This window comes from Ceratotherium simum, chromosome 1 (assembly GCF_057802395.1).
Source record: "Ceratotherium simum simum isolate JZ-2026a chromosome 1, ASM5780239v1, whole genome shotgun sequence".
Lineage (NCBI taxonomy): Eukaryota > Metazoa > Chordata > Mammalia > Perissodactyla > Rhinocerotidae > Ceratotherium > Ceratotherium simum.
Window position 1 is genome coordinate 104,337,887 of NC_141900.1, and position 19,735 is coordinate 104,357,621.

At 46.8% G+C, this 19,735-nt stretch overlaps 1 protein-coding gene and 1 pseudogene across 3 annotated transcripts; both read right to left on the reverse strand.

The window, feature by feature from the left end:
• On the reverse strand, positions 1–14,541 carry ABCF2 (ATP binding cassette subfamily F member 2). 3 transcript variants are annotated; one of them, XM_014787616.2, is made up of 15 exons: positions 14,465–14,541; positions 13,614–13,815; positions 9,283–9,495; positions 8,611–8,793; positions 8,354–8,525; positions 6,860–6,955; positions 5,627–5,729; positions 4,331–4,426; positions 4,034–4,153; positions 3,855–3,944; positions 3,404–3,514; positions 2,487–2,549; positions 2,156–2,284; positions 1,348–1,551; positions 1–618 (listed from the first exon to the last, which is right to left on the reverse strand). In XM_014787616.2, the coding sequence occupies exons 2-15, from the start codon at positions 13,771–13,773 to the stop codon at positions 481–483; spliced, it is 1,878 nt and encodes a 625-aa protein (XP_014643102.1). In that variant the 5' UTR covers positions 13,774–13,815; positions 14,465–14,541; the 3' UTR covers positions 1–480. The 3 variants fall into 3 exon arrangements, with proteins under 3 accessions (XP_014643102.1, XP_014643103.1, XP_087289213.1); XM_014787617.2 differs by lacking the exon at positions 14,465–14,541 and adding an exon at positions 13,916–14,160; XM_087433087.1 differs by lacking the exons at positions 1–618; positions 1,348–1,551 and adding an exon at positions 1,601–1,723.
• Positions 14,542–19,735, reverse strand: part of LOC147918336 (uncharacterized) — a 6,804-nt pseudogene continuing 1,610 nt past the window's right edge.

The window sequence follows — 19,735 nt, forward strand, 5'->3', positions numbered from 1 at the left end:
TGGCTTCTTATTTCTTTATTGGACGCTTTGTAGATGTCACGCAGGTCTAAAAGTTACAGTTAAATAATTATTTAAAAACCGACCAGGACCAAGGCCCTGGTCCAGAGCTCCAAACCAGAAGCGGCAAGGAATGGGGGCGGTGGGCTGGGGGGTATTCCTCCAACATCACCAAAACCCAGAAAATGAGGATCCTAAGCTCCTTGACGGGTCAACCCTAGGTGTGGGCCCTTGGGCTAACCCTCGGGTGCCTCTGGCTGCATCACTATCAGGGTCAGTAACCAGCAAGGGGCTGGCGGGAACAGCCAGCCGAGTCCAGACATGGACAAAAGTAACTGGAAGGACAAGAAACGGACAGGTACTGTCCAGCTGTAGATAAGATCACAGAGTGCAGCTAAGGCAGGTGGGGGCAGGGGAGGGGCTGGGGAGCAGTATTGCAGCAATGCAGGAGTGTGGCCCCAGGGGCCAGGCCTGGGCGAGGGCTCACACGTTGTGGGTCCTCCTGGTGAGCTGGGGCTCCTCGCCCACCAACTTGGACTTGAGGTGCTCCTTATAGGCCAGGATGTCTCCAGGCCACCTGGTGATTGTCTGCTTCTCACAGACCCAGATTTCTTGTGCAACCTAGAAAGCCAATTCTAGACTTAATAATCCTGGCCAGCACTCTCCCCATCCCTGCCCAGAAGACTGTTCTTAGGGAATTCCAGGAAGAAAACTTGACAACCTCCCCGTCCCTCCCCGCCCCAGCCCACCCTGTCCCATATCCAGCTCACGGTTATATCTTCTACGTTCTTTGGGATGGTCTAATGGCCTAACTCTAGTGTACCATAATCAGCAGGTTCAGAGCCTTCCAAGCAGGGATCTACCGTGTCATTCCTATTTCCAGTTCCCTGGCAGGGCCTAGATCTATTCAGAGGCTTCACTCTCAGCTTCCTTTTCTCCACCTCATCGCTTCCCCAAAGCTTCAGAGAAATGACCAGCGGCTTTTCCACCAATGACTGGTGGTAGCCCTCTGTCTAATCCAAATCCTCCTTAGTATAATACAATTTCTAGGCTGAAGAATCTTGGGACAGCAGTAAAAGCACCCCATTCTCTACCCAACTCCTTCCCCGATTTTGGCCAACAATGCCAAGTTGGCTAACATCCCCAAATAGCTAATGAAGAAATGAAGTATTTCTGTTAAGCCTTTCTAAGTTTCCCAAAGAGCTATAAGGTCATCACCCTGTGAGGCCCTGAGCCATTTTACCAAATCCCGTCAACGGGACTGGGCCCTCCAGGTGCCACAACTGTGTTCCACCTAACCTTCTCCTAGATGCCATCTACCAGGCCTCCCACCCCAGCTGGGAGCCTCACCTGCTGAATGAGTCTGAAATCATGGCTGACCAGCATCATACCACCCTCAAACTCATTGATGGCATCTGCCAGGGCATCAATGGTCTCAATATCCAGGTGATTGGTGGGCTCATCCAGGAAGAGCATGTGGGGGTTCTGCCAGGCCAGCCAGGCCAGACACACTCGGCACTTCTGCCCATCAGACAGGTTCCGGATTGGGCTCACCTGAATGGAACCATGACATTTATATAACTTGGTGTCATCCCCTCCATACAGCACGACTTACCTGTCTCCCCGGCTCCTCCATTAATATTATTGCCATTTTACAAAAAGCGGGGCTCAAGAAGACCCAAGATCACAGAGCAAGATGGTGGCACGGTCACCAGTCTCTCGAGGCCTGAGAGGGATACATTTGGAAGCCTGAAGCCCTCGCCATTACCACGGCCATACCTCTCACTCTCTTGCAGCACTTAAATCTTAATGAATTGGAGCAATCCAGTAGACCCTCAGTCCAGACCTGAATCCAGGAACCTGTTTTTTAGGTTTCAGTTTCTCTTGCCCTCAAACACTATGGCTCATCCTCCTAGTCTGGAGGCAAGGGCATGGCAGACACTGGCATGCTCTCCCTGCTTCTCCCTCATAAAAAGACCTGAATGCTCCAATACATAACACCCTAGGATAAAGGAAAGGTAGTGGCTCTCTTAGGAGCTAGAATCAAAGGAGACTTTGGGGATAGCTTTCAAACCTGGATCGCCAGGACAGTGTCCCCTAACCATCCAGCTAGTCTCCTAGTTATCTGGGGTTCTTTCCCACATCCCCCTCCACTGACCTGCTGTTTCCCAGTGAGACCGTATCGCCCAATGATCTTCCTCATTTCTTCCTTCTCCTTGATCTCTGGGTAGCACTTCATCATGTACTCCAAAGGCGAGAGGTCTAAGTCCAGCTGCTCTTGTAAATGCTACAGGAAAAAAACCCACCCAGGTGGGACTGGTGTCCCGCTTCAAAAGGAACCCTCCTGCGTTACCTGCTGAGTAACTCTCTACCTTTACCCAGGCACCTATTCAAGATCCCAAGAGAAACAGGTAGGAGCTGATTTGGTCACATGCAGCCCCCTTCCCACACCTTGGGCAACTCTGTCCACCCCAACTCCAGGCCTGTACCTGATGGTAACGCCCTATCTTGACATGAGAGTGTTTTCGGATCATCCCGTCTGTGGGTAGTAGCTAGAGAGAAACGAGTAGTAAGTGGAAAGATAAGCATATAAAAAAAGAAAACCAGGTCAGAAGCAGACAAAGGCAGAGCACGGAAACAAACATATGTTTACACTGAACAAGATTCATACAACTTCCTAAACAGAATCTACATCACCACCTCCCAGACTGCTATTCTGGCCACTTTAAAAATACTTAGGGGGCCGACCCAGTGGTGCAAGTGGTTAAGTGCGCACACTCTGCCGCAGCGGCCCGGGATTTGCAGGTTCGGATCCCGGGCGTGCACCAACGCACTGCTTGGCAAGCCATGCTGTGGCGGCGTCCCATATAAAGTGGAAGAAGATGGGCATGGATGTTAGCCCAGGGCCAGTCTTCCTCAGCGAAAAAAGAGGAGGATTGGCAGATGTTAGCACAGGGCTGATCTCACACATACAAAAAAAAAATTTAGGAAGGCAAAGATATAATATAATCTATTCAGTACGTATTACATGTCTACAACAGAATGCACTTTACTGAATAACAAACGACTCAGATATAGGTACAACAAACATTTTCTAAAATAAAAACATCTCTAAATGCCCTCATGTTCATATATTCTAAATGCTCTAATTGAAAACAGAAAAGTGTTGAGACACATGCAAGTACTCTCTCTCTCTCACACTCACACACCCACAGTCTCCTCCTCCTTCCCTTCTTCTCTGAGAAAATAGCCCCAATCCTCAGCACTGCCCAATGACAACACCCCCAATCCCAAAAGATGGCTCACTCATCACCAGGGCATCCAGGCCTTCCAAGAGCCCTTCCCTCTTCCTCAGACACAGCAAGCACTACTGTTGGAAGTCCCCAGCCCCAACGTGGTACCATACCTCTCCAGTTAGCAGCTTCAGAAGAGTTGACTTCCCTGCTCCATTGGGCCCCACCAGAGCCACTCGTGTGTCAAGATCGATACCAAATTCTAGATTGTTGTAGATGCAAGGCTGAGGTGGGTGCGAGAGAGACATGGATACAAGGCTAAAGTACTGATCAATCTGGTTGGCAGACCAACCCTACTAAGTCTCAGTGACCACTGGGAGAGGTGGGAGTGTAGAGGAGGGAGGCTGCTCTCACGGCAGACCCCAAACCACTGCCTCGACCCGCTAAGTACTTGAAGAGGGGCCACAGTGAGTCCTTGGGGGATCTCAGCTGCCATGCCTGAAAAATCCCCCACACCACATGGGTTAGTAGGTGTGGTCAGCAAAAAACAGGGGACTCTCCCCAACCCAGTGGACACTCACCTCGTAAAATGCACCCCAGCAACCCAACCACATGAGTACTCACCCCATCTTTTGTATACTTGAAGCTCACGTTTTGTACCATAATGACAGGTGGGGGGATCTTGCCACACGGTGGAAAATAAAATGACAGTGTCTAGGAAGAAGAGAGAGCATTTATCAAGTTAGGTCCTTTCTTACCCACCTCACCTTAGGTCACCTAATTCCACCCAATCAGACCCCTACCTTGTCGCTCACGACCCTCTCTGTCAGTCCTGACGCCATCATTTTCTGTAGCGTCTTCTCTTTGCTCTGGGCTTGCCGGGCCAGCTTGGCACTGCCATGACCAAACCTAGCAATGTAGTTCTAAAAGAGGCCAGAAAGGGGGCTTGGAGTATGGGCAGGCACCAAACGATTCATCTTAAATGCAGGGTAAAAACTGATGACAACTTCTTCCTGACCTCCTTCAGCACTCCCAAACTCCCGAAATACCCTTATCCATTTCTCCTGGAGAATGTGAGCTCAGCTCTACAACTGCCCTACCTTCATGTGTGCAATCTGATCTTGCTCCCAGTGAAATCTCTTCATCTGGTTCTCCTCCAGCTCCAGCCGTGTCTTCACATACTGATCATAATTACCCTGCAAGAAAATGCACCAGATGAGGCAGGCAGCTTTAGCCTCGGCCCTGGGTTCTCATTTGGGGTATAGAGGGATGCAGGATGGCATCTGACTTGGCCCTGGCTATAAGATTGTGCAGTAGGGAAAGAGGAAGTGCACTGAAAAAGCATATCCTAACCTAGAATCTGAGGTCTTTCAAATTGTGTCTCTCACTGTTAGCCTGGCCAGAGCAGGGTTCCAGATCAAATCCTCAGGTTAGCCATAAAGACATCCACAGCATTGGGAGTAGCCCTGAAAACTACTGTCAGAGGGATATCACGAGGCTCACAGCCTTCCAAGAGCACCTCCCACTACTCCCTACCCATAGAGGCTGAAGCCCTACGCTGACTACAAGAACTGCCCCCAGGAGAGAAGACATTAGACCAATCAGATTTAGGACCTGGAAAACTCTGCACAATTAGACTGCCAAGGTTTCTATCTGCAAAATACTGGACTCAACCTAAATATCCAGCAAAAAGGGTCTGACAATATATAAGATAGCCGCACAATGAAATAATATGCAGTCACTGAAAAAATAAGGTTGATTCATATATATTCATATGGAAAGCAGTCCAAGGAATATTAAATTTTAAAAGCAACTATAGAAGAGAATGATTATTAAGACTGTAACTGTGATATGTATACATGAAATTTTCTACAAATGCTTGCAAGTATACAGAAAATTTCTGGAAGGCTAAATAAGAAACAATTAATATTGCCCTGGTGAGCATAACTACAAATGAAGAGGACTTCTACTTCTCACTTTTTATTTGATGTATTTTCTGAAATACAGAATATGAAAAGGTAAGGTTCAAAAGCAGGCTGTTGAGATCCTGACTCTCATTTTTCGTGAAAGGAGGAGTAAATGTGTTGACTGTCATGAAGCAGAGTTAAACAGCCATTTAAGAAGGTGGCGGGCAGCAGGGCCTGCTTCGGCACCATAAAAAGTCAACCTCTTTGCCGTACAGCAAACATATACCATGTGCACAGGCTGCCAATCCATGGCCTATGGCGTAAAAGCAATTACTTTGGGACGAAAATAAAACAGGCTGCAGGACTCCTTGTCCATATCTTTTTATAGCAATAGGTAGAAAAGGGCTGCTAAGTCATTTTTTTTTAAAGGAGAACTTCAGGGAAGTGGTAAGCACAGAGGTTACTGTGGAGAAGCCAAGGCCCACTCACCGTATAATACTTCAGTTTCTTGTTGTGCATGTGAATGATGTTAGTACAGACACCATTCAGAAAGTCCTGGGAATGGGAGACGAGGACCAGGATGCGCTTAAAACTGCAAAGCCAAAGAACTAGTCATGGAGGTGCTCAAAATGGAAGACAGTCTACAACAGGTGAGCTGCGAGTCAGGCCCAGAAAACCTCCATTCTTTCCCATCCTCACACCTGAGCACCCTTTAGATTTACTGGCCAGTTCCCGCTCTCAGCAAGCATCTAAGCTACCAGTGCACAATCTCCCTGTAAGGACACTTTGATGCCTTTCCAAGTGTAGTGAGACAGTCACCTCAATCTTCTGTTCTAATTTTCAACAGAATGGAGTGGAGATGGTACAGTGATGGCAAAAACAAAAGTGTATGTACACAAACACACCCATAAATGTGTCTAAAACTGTGGGTGGGAAGAACTGGAACAAGTGCAATAAAAACCACCAGGCTCTTTTTTTTAATGAAGGTACCCAAGTCACTGCAGAGACCACAGAAAGCCTTCTTTCAAAGTTGGCACAATATTCCAGGTTATTCAGCTTTTTAGCCATAGAAAGACCACTGCCATATTGGTTATTTTTTCCTTTGTCACTACATCATGATTGTAGATGGGAGTCCCCCTTTATACGATGTATATAAATACAGTTAAGAAAAAAATATTGTCTTTAAAATGTTACATTTTAAATAACGGGAAAGGGGCCGGCCCAGTGGCGCAAGCGGTTAAGCACGTGCGCTCCGCTGCGGCGGCCCGGGGTTCGCTGGTTCGGATCCCCGGCGCACACCGACGCACCGCTTGGCAAGCCATGCTGTAGCGGCGTCCCATGTAAAGTGGAGGAAGATGGGCATGTATGTTAGCCCAGGGCCAGTCTTCCTCAGCAAAAAAAAGAGGAGGATTGGCAGATGTTAGCACAGGGCTGATCTTCCTCACAAAAATAAATAAATAACGGGAAAAACCAAAAAAGTTTAAAAAAAACACAAACCAAAAAAAGTCACACATTTCAGACTAAACAAAAACAATCAAACAAAAAGGCCAGCCCTAAAGATGCTCACCACTTTTTCAATCTGGCCTTCACTCTGGCCTCACTTCAGCTCATTTCCTTACTGCTCTAGCATCAGTGTGGTTTCTGGGCATCCATTTCCTATGGACTCACTCAACATCCTCTTCAGGGCCCGCCCACTCCCCACCCCTCTCCCCACCCTCTTACGTCTTTAGTTCTTCTTCCAACCACACACAAGCATCGAGGTCCAGGTGGTTGGTGGGCTCGTCCAGGAGCAGCATGAAGGGCCGAATGAAGAGGGCTCTGAGGGACAGGACAGGACACAGAGCCACTTCAGTCTAACAGGTGCTACACAAGAGGGGACAGCCTTGCCTGCTACCTGCACTTCTGGTCAGGTCTGGCTTGAGTACTGAAATCAATTCTAGGTCCTACACCTTAGAGGAAAGGGGAGAACTACAAGAGAAACCAGAGCTGAAGAGCAGAGATTGAAGGGCAGAAACAGGGCTGGGAAGCAAAGGGATGATGTAGTTTGGAAATAAGGTTGTAAAAGTCCTTATGAGTCTAAAAGTCTTTTACACTGAGATTGGTGACCAGTGGGAAGACAAAAGGATACAGAGGAAACAAATTGCTAAAGCAAAAAGTATTCAGCTTAAACCTATCTGGTGGGGTTGTCAGATTCCGGCAAGAAGGCAAAAGAATATATATATATATTTTTTAGAATATTCTTTTTCTTAGATGGAATCTCAAGACAGGAGAAGCAAGGGTAGTGCTGGTTCCCACACCTGCAAAGCTTCTTTAGAAGTTAAGATTTCTGGGTATCAAACTCTAGCATTCCGACTGCATAGATCTGAAGGAGAGGCTAGAAAATTTATTTTATTTATTTATTTATTTATTTTTTCCCCCAAAGCCCCAATAGATAGTTGTATGTCGTAGTTGCACATCCTTCTAGTTGCTGTATGTGGGACACGGCCTCAGCACGGCCAGAGAAGCGGTGCGTCAGTGCGTGCCTGGAATCCGAACCCGGGCCGCCAGTAGCAGAGCGCGCGCACTTAACTGCTAAGCCACGGGGCCGGCCCCTAAAAAATTTATTTTTTTAAAAGCTCTCTAGGTGAAGCTGAGGCTAAATCTTGCTAGCATGTGGAACCACTGCTGTCATGTTCTAAGACACACACAAGCAGCCTTGCTAAAGCAGTATATCAAGCCTCATCAATGCACCTGACAGAGAACGGTGAGGTAAGGAACCACCTATTTAACTGGGGACTTTCTGGAGGGACTGCCGGGGGAACGATGATGGTCTACAGAAACTTGTTTTGGGTCCAATTCACAAGAGGGTAAGAAGGACAGATATCCTAATAGCTATCTACTGTTTTATCTTTATAGCCAGACTTAGGACTGAAGCACATAAAAGGGTGGGAGGGGAGTCAGGAGGAAAGAAAAGAAACAGACTTATTCCACCATTTTACCTTGGGCTGGTCCTAGGATTCCTAAATTCTGTGCTGGCAATCCAACAATGATCACTTCAGTCAGGAAGCTCACTCCTTAGCCCACATATACCACCCCCTTCCACACTGTCGTCGATGTCTGTGTCCTGTTAGCCCTTACTGACCTCTGATCCCGGTTCTAAACAGTTCCACTGGAGTGAGCATTCAACCCTGAGAAAGATGGGGAGTACAGAAGGTGGAGAAGGAGGGAGGGACTCACCTGGCGAGGGCAACCCTCATTCTCCAGCCCCCACTGAAGTCTTTTAGTTTCTTGCGCTGCATGGCAGGTGTGAAACCCAGTCCATGCAAGATCCGTGAGGCTCTCATCTCTGCCTTGTCAGCATCCAGCTCCTCCAGTCGCTCATAGAGCTCCAAGAGCTTCTCACACTCCGCTGTGGGCAGTGCATGGCCTGTGAGGCTCCCTGGGCCTTTCCTGGGAAGAAGCCCACCCCCATGCCCCTGGGTGTGGAGCCCTACCATCCTCGTGAGCCAGCCGCTCAGCCTCCCTCTCCAGCATGGCTCGCTCTGTGTCGACCTCCATCACACATTGCAAGGGTGTCTTATCACTAGGGGGCATCTCCCGAGTCAGGTGGTAGATGTCGATATGCTCAGGGATGGGCACTTCACGTTTCCCAATAGCAGACAGCAGCATGGACTTTCCTGAGGGGCAAGCAGAGAAGGTGAGGAGAAGTGGACACTCAGCACAGTTCTGCCTGTCATTCTCCTACACCAGGTTCCTCTACTCCAGCCAAACCATGACGTCACCATTTTTTTGAGTACCTTTCTTCCTTGCATTCATTCAAATCCTGCTATTAGTCCCCCTACCCGTCCTTGGAATGCCTTTCCAACTTTCCTCCAATTCTTGTCCCACACCTCCTTTGTGAAGTCTGTTCATTTACAATGGGGCTCACGCACCACCACCTTCCACCCCTCCCGCCCACTTCTCCAGCACCCGGTGTCTGAAACTACTCATGTGGTACTTACCACATACTGCTCTGTTTTGCTAGTTCCTTTTCCCTGAGCATATCTGCTCTCCCACCCATACTGTAAACTCCTTGCTTTGTACATAGCTGATGCTAAGTAAATACTTGCTGAGTGACAGATGAACCAAGGAGAGATACCTCCCACCTCGCCTTCCAAGGGCCTCACCAATTCCATTTAAGCCAATGAGGCCATAACGACGGCCTGAGTTTAATTCCAGTTTGGTGTCACTGAGCAGCTCTTGACCATGAAAGGTGAGGGAGAGGTTGATAATGTGGGCATCAGTACTATTGGGGTGAGAGGCAAGGACACCAGTGACAGCTCGAGCAGCAGCTTTCTTCATCTCAAAGTCCTCTAGCTCCTTGGTCAGCAAATCCACTTCTGGGGACAGAAAAGCAAAGAAGTTTGGGAAGAGGGCTGTAAGACTCAGCGCTCACACAAAAAGGCATGTATTAGAGCCCCTGTGTAGCCCGGTTAGTAGTGCATCAGACTTTTAACCGAAAGGTCCAGCGTTCAAGGACCTGTTCAGGCACCTGTGGCTTTTACCACTTAGGTTACCAATTATCATACGAAGAACCAAATGCTGGAAAAGCCATGTCCTGAAGGACCTGGGCTCAAGATCAAGTTGAGCAGACTCAGATGTTTCAGTAGCTTTAAACAGCACGTACATCGCATACAGATCTGCCCTAATACTCTGCTTTCTTGGACACTTTTTATTTCACAACTTGTCCTTTTAATTCTAACTTCTCTTGTTCTTAAATAACATAAATGCGTGGCCCCCCCACAGCTAGAACTTCAAATTGTCCTCCATGAGTATGTGTAAAAGAACTAGTCCTAATGCCCAAAAGACAGTAGTTACTAGAGAGGTGCAATTCTTCTATCCCATGACTTAAAGAACTTCTAGACAGTGCTTACAAGAAGCTACACTGCCCAGAAGGGACCAGTGTGAGAAAATGCAGAGGGATTGATGAGGCAGGGACAAGGCTGGGAAAACCAAAAGCTCCCAAGCCTGCAGGGTTTCAGAGATGCAAACTGACATGAGACAAGAGACTAACTGTTCTGCCTTTGTGGTTTTTCAGATATGACGAGATCATTAGGCTGGGAAGAACTATTAATATTAATGGCTAACACTAAAACTGGCTAATAATTAAGTTTACTCTGTGCCTGGAACTGTCCTACATCATCATTCCCCATCTAATTTAATCCACATAACCCTTATGACATATATACTTACAATCTCTATTTTATAGATGAAGAGGTTAAATAACATAGCCAAGGTCAAAAAGGCTAGTAAGTGACAGAACCAGAATCTGAACCCGGGTTTGTCTGACCCCAAAGCCCATGAACTTATCATTTCACTATACCACCTTTCCATAAAGGAAAGTGCCCACAAACTATTGTTGAAAGTGGGACAGAAATGGGGGTGGAGGGAATCTTGGTAAGCTTCTTCCAAAAGAGAATAAGATGATCTATCTACCTTTTCAGGAAGGAGTTAGAAACCACACATGAGGTTCCACCATTGTGAGAATTTTCTAATTTCTTAGTCTTTGTCACCCTTACCAGAGTTCCCCTGGTGATTTTACAGTAGAACCCCTGAAATGAGAAAAGCCTACGTGCTTGTCCTCAAGAAGAGTAAAGATGGGGGAGAGGAGGGAAGAAAGCTCGGTACCCTTCTCAGACAGGAAGGCTTGGGGAGAGCAACTCCAGGGGAGAAGGTGTGTGGTATGGTTAGTCTTAGGTCACTCTCTGAACACACCATCCTGTCAGGAGATTACCAGTGCTGGTGCCACCCCACCAGGGGATGGCAGTATCTCCGTATCTACCTCAGCTCCCAGTACAGTTATGTTATACATAAGTGCTTAATGTATACTTTTTGAATGGAGATCAGATTTTTTGTTTTGACTGAAAGGAAGAATCTAAAAAGACTCTTTCAATATGGTTGAGTTACCAGGCTTCCCACAGCCCTACTTTGTGCCAATCCTTGACCTAGATGCTGAGAAGATGGAGTAGGGAGAAGCTTATGATCTAGATCAAGAGCTGGTACACTTTTTCTTAAAGGAACAGATGGTAAATATTTTAAGGCTTACAGGCCAAGTGGCAAAATTGAGACTATTATGTAAGTAAAGGTATATGTACTACTGTTTAAAATGTAACCACTTAAATATGTAAAAACCATTCTTAGCTTAAGAGGAGGAGAGCTTAAAAAAAGGCTGGCCAGATTTGGCCAACTGCCTATTTTTGTAAATAAAGTTTTATTGGAACACAGCCACACTCATCATTTACGTATTGTCTATTGCTGCTTTCCACTACAATGGCAGAGCTGAACAGCTGCAACAGAGATCATATGGACCACAAAGCTACAAACATTTACCATCTGGATCTTTACAGAAAAAGTTTGCCAATCCCCGGGCTAGATCTCCATCTGCTCAGGCAAGGGGTAAATCAAAATTAAGGGAAGGCTATATATCATTTTCTCTTGATCTCTTCCAGTTTACAGAATCTATGACCTAAGTCATCTCCTGAGCTTCAAACATAAGAGACTTAAACAGACTCACTGTCCTAGCCTACAGCATCCAGGAAAACAGGCTCAAAAGACAAGTGAATAACATTGAATAAATGGAAAAGGGATTCTGGAATAAATTTCATTAGAGAGAATAAATAACGTAGACCTCATAAGAAGTCCCTTTCCATTCATTCCCCAAACAAGGGGACCAGCTGAACTCCACTGCCTATCTTTAACAGTCCCACATTCTAAACAAGGTTGAACTGACTGTCAGAGACCACTTTCTTTGGTATTTATCTTGATCTTTCCATACCTTACTACCTAAGGAAGGCCATGTGGCAATTGGTAAAGGTTGGAGAATGGTGACCTGCGGCATCAAGTAATCCAAAACTCAGAGAGGAGAGAGGAACCAGTCTTGGGAGAGGAAGCAGATGCTCCGTTAATTAGGAAGCAGACATGACCCTGGTCCCTGGCATTAAGAAATGTTGTAGCAGAGTTAGAAAGAAAACAGATTTCACATTTCAGAACAGCAGCTCCCTGAGGAAGCAGGGTGAAAACCAAAGCTCCATCACTGAGATGAGGATACTACAGCTGGGTTCCCCGGGAAATTCTATTTTCCTAGGAGGAAAGGTGAACAAGAAATTTATAATGGGAACAGTGGACAAAGCAGGATTCAGTTTTCTACCTTCCCAATTCATCTAGAAAGTACCTACAGAGCTGATGATAGATATTGCTTAACCATGGTTCCTGAGGGCCTAGAAGGGACCCCATCTCTCTACTTTAGAGATCACAGCTGTGCTTGCTTGTTCACTCCCATCACTCTTAACTTCCCATCCCTCCATGATTCTGGCCAGGAATAAAACTTCCCCACAGCCTGACTTTATTGCACTAGCTTTCTCTCATAATTCTTATTTTGGAGACAATTCCTACCACTCAACTCTCTCCTCTCAATCATTTTTAACTTCCATTTCTCTGAATTCCTATCTTTCACAATTCGCATTAGTAATTCTCATCTCCTTTTCAAATATTTACTTAGTATCTATCTGCAAGGCTGGTCATACAAAAAAGTAATACCCAAGACATAGGCCCTGCACTCAAAGATCAAACAATTTAGATGAAGAAACAGAAGATAGAACATAAACAGGTAATGCTGTAAGATAGCATAGAGGTATCGTGAATGGAAATATTACGGAGGTCAGGTTTCACTGAGAAAGGCTTTACTATCTTGAGCTGAGCCCTAAGAGAAATGTCGAATATAGCTAGCACAAAAATTGTGGTGTTAGAACTTAGCGTGTAAAAGGACAGAAACGTGGTGACTATTCCAGGGACAATAATAGTCTGGATGGAGCAGAAGGCCTGTTTAGGGAGTTTTCAGGGGGCAGGGAAAGGTGGCTGGGAATAGACTGCCAAGGGCCTGGAATATTCTTTATCACACAGTGCCATGTTTCCCTATCTAGACTGTAAGTTATCAGAGGGCAGACTACGTTTATAGTGCCTCAGTATGTAGCCACTGTCTAGCACTTGAGAAGTGCTCAATAAATATTTCCCCAAATACAAGTAACAGAAAAGCACCTCTTTCCCAGGAAAAAGCCATAAAACAAGTCATAGGTTTCTCTCTTGTTGGTATAGTCACTACCCTTGGGGGGACAAGGATATAATGTGGTCAAGAGCCTGGCACACTGACCACCATGTGTAGAAACGGAAATGAAGAAACGGGCAGGGAACTGACCTCCTCCTTAAAGTCTAGTAGACAGAGCAGCAAGGCAGCACAACTCCCACATCTGCTTGCCACTGAGTGTGTGAGAACCTCGTGTTCAGTTTCCTTGATCAATAACAGGATGGCACAAGCTCCAACTCTACTGATTTGATTCATCATGAAAAGCTTCTGGCACCAGATATATTCTCCAGTGCCCCCAGCAGCAGGATTCTGACTCCAGCTGGGGCATTCATTAGGTCGTAGCAACCATCCCAGGAACCCACCTCTCCCTCAATTCACCTGTGGTCTCTCGGCCATTGGCCTCCTCATTTTTCTCCTCTGCCACCTGTGGTTCTGTGACAGCATCTCCGTTTTCTTCATGTCCCTTTCTGGGCCGCTGTCGTGCTTTGGCAGCTTCCTTCTTTTTGGCCGCCTTCTTCTTGGCCAGGTCAGAAGGCATGGTGATGAACCACAGGAGTAGGTTACTGTTCTTTCCAGGAGCCTGAAGGAAGGCAAACACCCCAAAATTCTAAACTTAACGGTAAGAGTGCCAGGGCCCCGCTCCATCCGGCTCCGGAATTTTCCTATCAAGCCTCCGATACCTAGCTCCGCCCCTGCCCGGTCGCTCCCAACTTTGCCAGGGTCTCTCAAGCCAATTCTGATCCTCCGCCGCTCTTCTAATCTTAACATCTCTTCCCTCAGGCTTTGTCCACCAATCCCCACAGACTGCCTCACTCTGGAGACGCTCCTCCTTTCAGGGCCTCCAGTTAGGGACCAGGTTCTGCCCCTCGGCAGAAGTCCCCGTCTCCGGTTTCCCCACAACTTGGCGCTCCGCACTCTAGCCGGCCGCCTCGCTTCCCCGGGCTTCCTCCTGCCGTCTGCCTCCGGCCTCCTGTCCGTCGCCCCCCGCCACACGACCCAGCTTCTTCCCGGGACGCACTCCTCCTCCTCCCCCCGGTGAGTCCCCTCAGGGTCTCCTCACTCGCCACACCTGAAACCTCCCCCAGCCCCCAAGCCGTCACATCTCTCCCTTCGCCTTTTCTTCTCCCTCGCCTCCTCCTCCCTCCCGACCCCCTCCCTCCTTCCTCTTGTCATCCTCCCTCCCCTCACCGGCCAGCACCCTCCCCTCAGCGCCCCTTCCCCCAACTCACTGGGCCTCGCCGTTCGGCCTCTGTCGCAACAGAGCTGCTCCTTGGGCTCCTCCGCGTGCGGCCGGCTCACCAGCCAATCACGGCCTCGCGCGGCTCTCGGCGCGCCGCCGCGCAGACTCCTGGGAAGTGTCGTCCTCGAGTCGCGGCGGGCAGGGCTGAGACCTCTCATAGAGAACTACCGCGTATCCCAGGGACCTCCCGGGCCCGTGTGACGTCATCAGGATGCGCGAGGCTGGGGATGCTAGAGTCCAAGAACTTTCTGCTAGCCAGCCCGCTTTGGGCACTGGAAACTGCAAATCTTAGATTACTCTTCGGATAAACAGGCTGGGCCTCCCAGGCCTTACTAGACCTCTCGAAAATATGTTGAGTTATGTGGAGATACCGAGTTTACAGGGCCGACCAACCGGCTCTGGCGGCAGGGTGAGTGACTACACTTCCCAACATGCATCAGGCGGTAATGGGTCGAAACAATGGGGTGAGAAGAGAAGGGAGGTGGAGGGAGAAGAAGGAGGAAGAGTGAGGCGGCTGGTGAGAGAGGGCCAGGGAAGAGGCGCATCACTGCGAAGATGATGCGAAGAAGAGAATTCCTCCATGAAAGAAAGGCGTCCTTGTTCATGAAACTGAGATTTTAGAGGCTGGTCTAGTGTTAGCCAAACTTTTAGAAGGTGTCGAACGTTATTCCTGAACCTTGGCCGCTTAGCCTACCCACTCCAGAATTGTTAGCCATATAAGTTTGGTGGGAAGATCCCTGAAATAAAAAATAAACCCCTTTTCTGAGTTTAGCTGTATCATCAGTTAGCTGTGTGACTTTCCCCTTTTCTTTTCCTTTGAGTTTTGCTGTTTGAAATCTCTCAACAGACTTCTCATTGCCTGCATTGTAAATCCCAAATCTGTAGCCTTAAATACAAAGCAGGTCCTTCGTGATCCCTGTTATTTCTCCGGGCTCCTGAGCAGCGGTGCCTCACCGTCAGTGACCCAGCTGGAGGGAAGCAAAGGAAGCTGTTACTCCCTCTGAGAACATTCTTCAAAAGTGCCCCTCACTTTTGAAAAATAAGCTCACTCTTCTCCTCCTAGAACTAGTTTTCCTCCTCAAACGGTGCTCCAGTAGAATCTAACTACTTGCATTTCAAGTAAGCGACGCTATTTCACACCTTCATACCTTTGAGCATAACTTTTTCTAGAATATCCTCCCACCAAGTAAGTGCCCACTATATGTTAGGCTCAGAGCTAGTTGATGGAGTTGCAATGGTGACAAGTCATTCTCTGACCTCAGGAAACTCACAATTAAGAAGAAACATTTAAAAAGTAAACAGACCATGACATGCAGGTGATAAGTGCCATGAAAGAAGTGACTTCTGTGTACTGCTGGAGTACCTAGGCGGGGACCTCACTTGGCATAGCATAACTAAGAGCATGAATTCTGGGGGCAGAGTGCCTGCATTCAAACCCCAGCTCTACCATTTACAGTGTGTGACCTCAGCAAAATACATACTCTTCTCTGTAAAACGAGAATGATGATAGTACTTACCTCATATGATTGTTAGAAAGATTAGAGTTTAGTTCTTGTTAATTGGCTGATTATTACTTAGCCAGAGTTCTGCTAGGCTTCCTTCTTGCCTTCTCTGCTACTAGTAGAATCCTTGTGTAAGTATACACTAGATATTTAATTTAATACATCTGACAAATATTAAGCATTACTATGGGCAAAAGCATTGTTTTAGGTAAAGAATATACATAGACAATAGTTAAGTGACTGCAAAGCCTTTCTTTATGAAGCAAAGAAGTTATATATGGTTGTGTGTCACATAAAATCACTCATCCAAGCAGTTGGCTTCCTGAGAGCACTGTCTATAATATGCATCCCTCTCCCACTCTCATTAAAAGGCACAGTTACAGGCAGGTTACACGTTACAGAGAACTAACATTTATTATGCTCTTTCATTTATGCCATCCCATTTAATCCCCCAAGAAACTCTGAGGTGGGCATTAGTACTATTTTACAGGTTGAAAATGAAGGCACAGAGTTGTTAATAAAACAACACTGCTGGTAGGAGAGAGTGCCAGGATTTGAGGCTGGAATCTTCTGGTTTCAGAACTCCAGCTCTGTAAAATGGCCCTGCATGGTGAAAGAAAGACTAACCAGTTACTTCTCTGAATCCACCTGCATAGCAACCAATCACCTCCAGGAATCAACAGTTCCCGGTGAATCAACAGTTGCTGGGCAGAGTTTCCCTCAGCACAAGAGTGGCTTAGAAAACTTGTGGGCTGTTTCGAAGTTCTGCGGTTCCCACCCAGGCTTTAGATGTTTTGCAGGGAACAGACCTGGGGATGAGGGGAGAAGAAATGGGGAAATGTGAAGGAGAGAGAGATGTGGGTAGAGAGAAAAGCCGAGCTAAATAGGAAAAATCACAGGTCGGTGCTGGAAGCAAGAACTTTTGGGTTAGACTCTTCATTTAAAATATGAAGAAACTGAGAAACAAGGAATGAAATGTCTCATCCAGAATTACCTAGAAATTTAGTAACAGAAGGGTCTGGAACAGTGCTGTTCATTGTAGTAGTCTCTAGCCGCATGTGGCCATGGAGCACTTGAAATGTGGCTAGTCAGAATTCAAGTATGCTGTGAGTGTAAAATACGCATCGGATTTCAAAGATTGTGTGTGGAAAAAAAAGAATGTAAAATATATCAAATTTTTATATTGATTATGTGTTGAAATGATAATATTTTGGATATATTTAATAATATAATAAAATATTAACATTAATTTCACCTGTTTATTTTTGCTTTCTAAAAAATGTGGCTACTGGAAAATTTTGTTACATATATGGCTCACATTTCTGGCTCACATTATATTTCTGTTTGACAATGCTGGTCTGGAACCTTATCTTCCAACCTCCAGGTGAGTGTCCCTACTCTGCCTCCCAGAGTCTCTTCTAACAAGTCATTTCATTTACCACCTATTCTGTGCCAGTTGCTGAGGGGTGATCAAATTGCAGTCTGAGGATAAGACCAAAACACAGTGAAGGATAACAGTGCTGGTGAATTCTATCTCATATACTTCCTAGAACTGTGGTTCTTACCTCTGTCAGCCCCAATGTTCCTTTTTGTTTTTCTGGTGAGGAAGATTGGCCCTGAGCTAACATCTGTTGCCAATCTTCCTCTTTTTGCTTGAGGAAGATTGTTGCTGAGCTAACACCTGTGCCAATCTTCCTCTGTTTTGTATGTGGGATGCTGCCACAGCATAGCTTGATGAGCAGTGTGTAGGCCCATGCCTGGGATCCAAACCCATGAACTCCAAGCCACTGAAGCAGAGTGCGTGAACTTAACCATTATGCCACCTGGCTGGCCCCACCAATGTTCCCTTTTAATAACAAACTTTTTTTTATGACACCCCCTTTACTATTTTGAAATAAAGTTCATAGATGATATAACGTAACTACACACTTAAATTTCAAAAAGTTATAGTGTCTTTTGTGTGTGTGTGTGTGAGGAAGATTAGCCCTAAGTTAACCTCCATTGCCAATCCTCCTCTTTTTTCCTGAAGAAGATTGGCCCTGAGCTAACATCCATGCCCATCTTCCTCTATTTCATATGTGCGACGCCTGCCACAGCATGGCTTGATAAGTGGTGCGTAGGTCCGCGCCTGGGATCCGAACCTGTGAACCCTGGGTCGCCAAAGCAGAGCATGCAAACTTAACCACTATGCCACTGGGCCAGCCCCTATAGTGTCTTAATAACAGAGGAAAGAAAAGGAAATCCTTTCTAATGAAGTGTTATTTCAGTATGCTAGAAAACATAATAGGTCCACTGCTTGTACCTCTGTGTAGGATCACCTTGAATGTGACAATACAAATGCAGGCAGAACACCATGAGTGACATTGCTGTCTGTCATATAGTTCTTCAAAATGGTAATTCTTAGTAAATTCTTGAACGAAACAAAGTACAGTCTTCCTTCCATTTACATGATAGTTACATTCCTTGCAAATTCAGCATATATTACAACCCTGCAAGATTACTTCGTTTTTGTATATAAAACACAGAATAGGCTCAAGGATCAGATGATTATAACCATTTTTTCACGTACGTGAATGTTCAGTAGGACATTTGAAAGCCATGTGGGACAGACAGTTCTTTCTTTTTTTGTGTGTGAGGAGATCAGCCCTGGGCTAACATCTGCCAAACCTCCTCTTTTTTGCTGAGGAAGACTGGCCCTGGGCTAACATCCGTGCCCATCTTCCTCCACGTTATATGGGACGCCGCCACAGCATGACTTGCCAAGCAGTGCGTCGGTGCGCGCCCGGGATCCGAACCAGTGAACCCTGGGCCGCCGCAGCGGAGCGCGCGCATTTAACCGCTTGCGCCACCGGGTTGTCCCCCAGACAGTTTTTTCTTCTGTGATACTGTCTTGCAATGTGCAAGACATCTAGCATCTTGGCTCCTTCCCTCAACCATTTGACAACAAAATTGCCCCGTACACTTCCAAATTGCGCCCTCAAGAAGTGCCATGCTGGTTGGGAACCTGCTGTGGGCTGTGGTGTTAGAAGGCTCTGCCTGCCCTTCAGCCTCCCCTTGGGCTGTTTTCTCCTCACTCGCTGGTCTTTAGCCACCCCACCTTCCTAGTTCTTCTCTAGGCCAGTCTCTTTCCTCCTTCCAGGCCTTCTGTGCTCTGCTCTTTGCCTGGAAAACTCTCCACTTTTTGTTTGGATAACTTACTGAAACTTTGGATCTCAGCATTCTCAAATTCCCAATCTAATTTAATTCTTCCTGTCATGTTTTCCCACTGGACTCTACTTTTCTACAATGGTACTTACCACTGTTTGTGATTTCTTCTGGGGAAGATCAGCCCTAAGCTAACATCCGTGCTAATCCTCCTCTTTTTTTGCTGAGGAAGACCAGCTCTGAGCTAACATCTGTTGCCAATCCTCGTCCTTTTTTTTTTGCCCCCCAAAGCCCCCGTAGATAGTTGTATGTCGTAGTTGCACATCCTTCTAGCTGCTGTACGTGGGACGCGGCCTCAGCATGGCAGGAGAAGTGGTGCGTCGGTGTGCGCCTGGGATCCGAACCCGGGCCACCGGCAGCGGAGCGCGCGCACTTAACTGCTAAGCCACGGGGCCGGCCCCGTTTGTGATTTCTACCTAAGTTTATATTTTTGTTATGTCAGTGTGATACCAAGCGAGGGCTGTCTCCACGCGTGTGCCAGTCTTTGAGGGAACAGAGTTTATTACGCAGTTGATTGGCAAGCAAACAGAAGGGCTCTCAAATCTGTCTCCCCA

Excerpts from the sequence above, each read along its gene's own strand:
- ABCF2 (XM_014787616.2), bottom strand. The coding sequence starts at position 13,773 with ATGCCTTCTGACCTGGCCAAGAAGAAGGCGGCCAAAAAGAAGGAAGCT. Across the intron at positions 5,730-6,859 it reads TTGGAAGAAGAACTAAAGAC|TTTTAAGCGCATCCTGGTCC; the intron begins GTAAGAGGGTGG and ends TTGGCTTTGCAG. Across the intron at positions 2,285-2,486 it reads AGATAGGGCGTTACCATCAG|CATTTACAAGAGCAGCTGGA; the intron begins GTACAGGCCTGG and ends TTTTTCCTGTAG.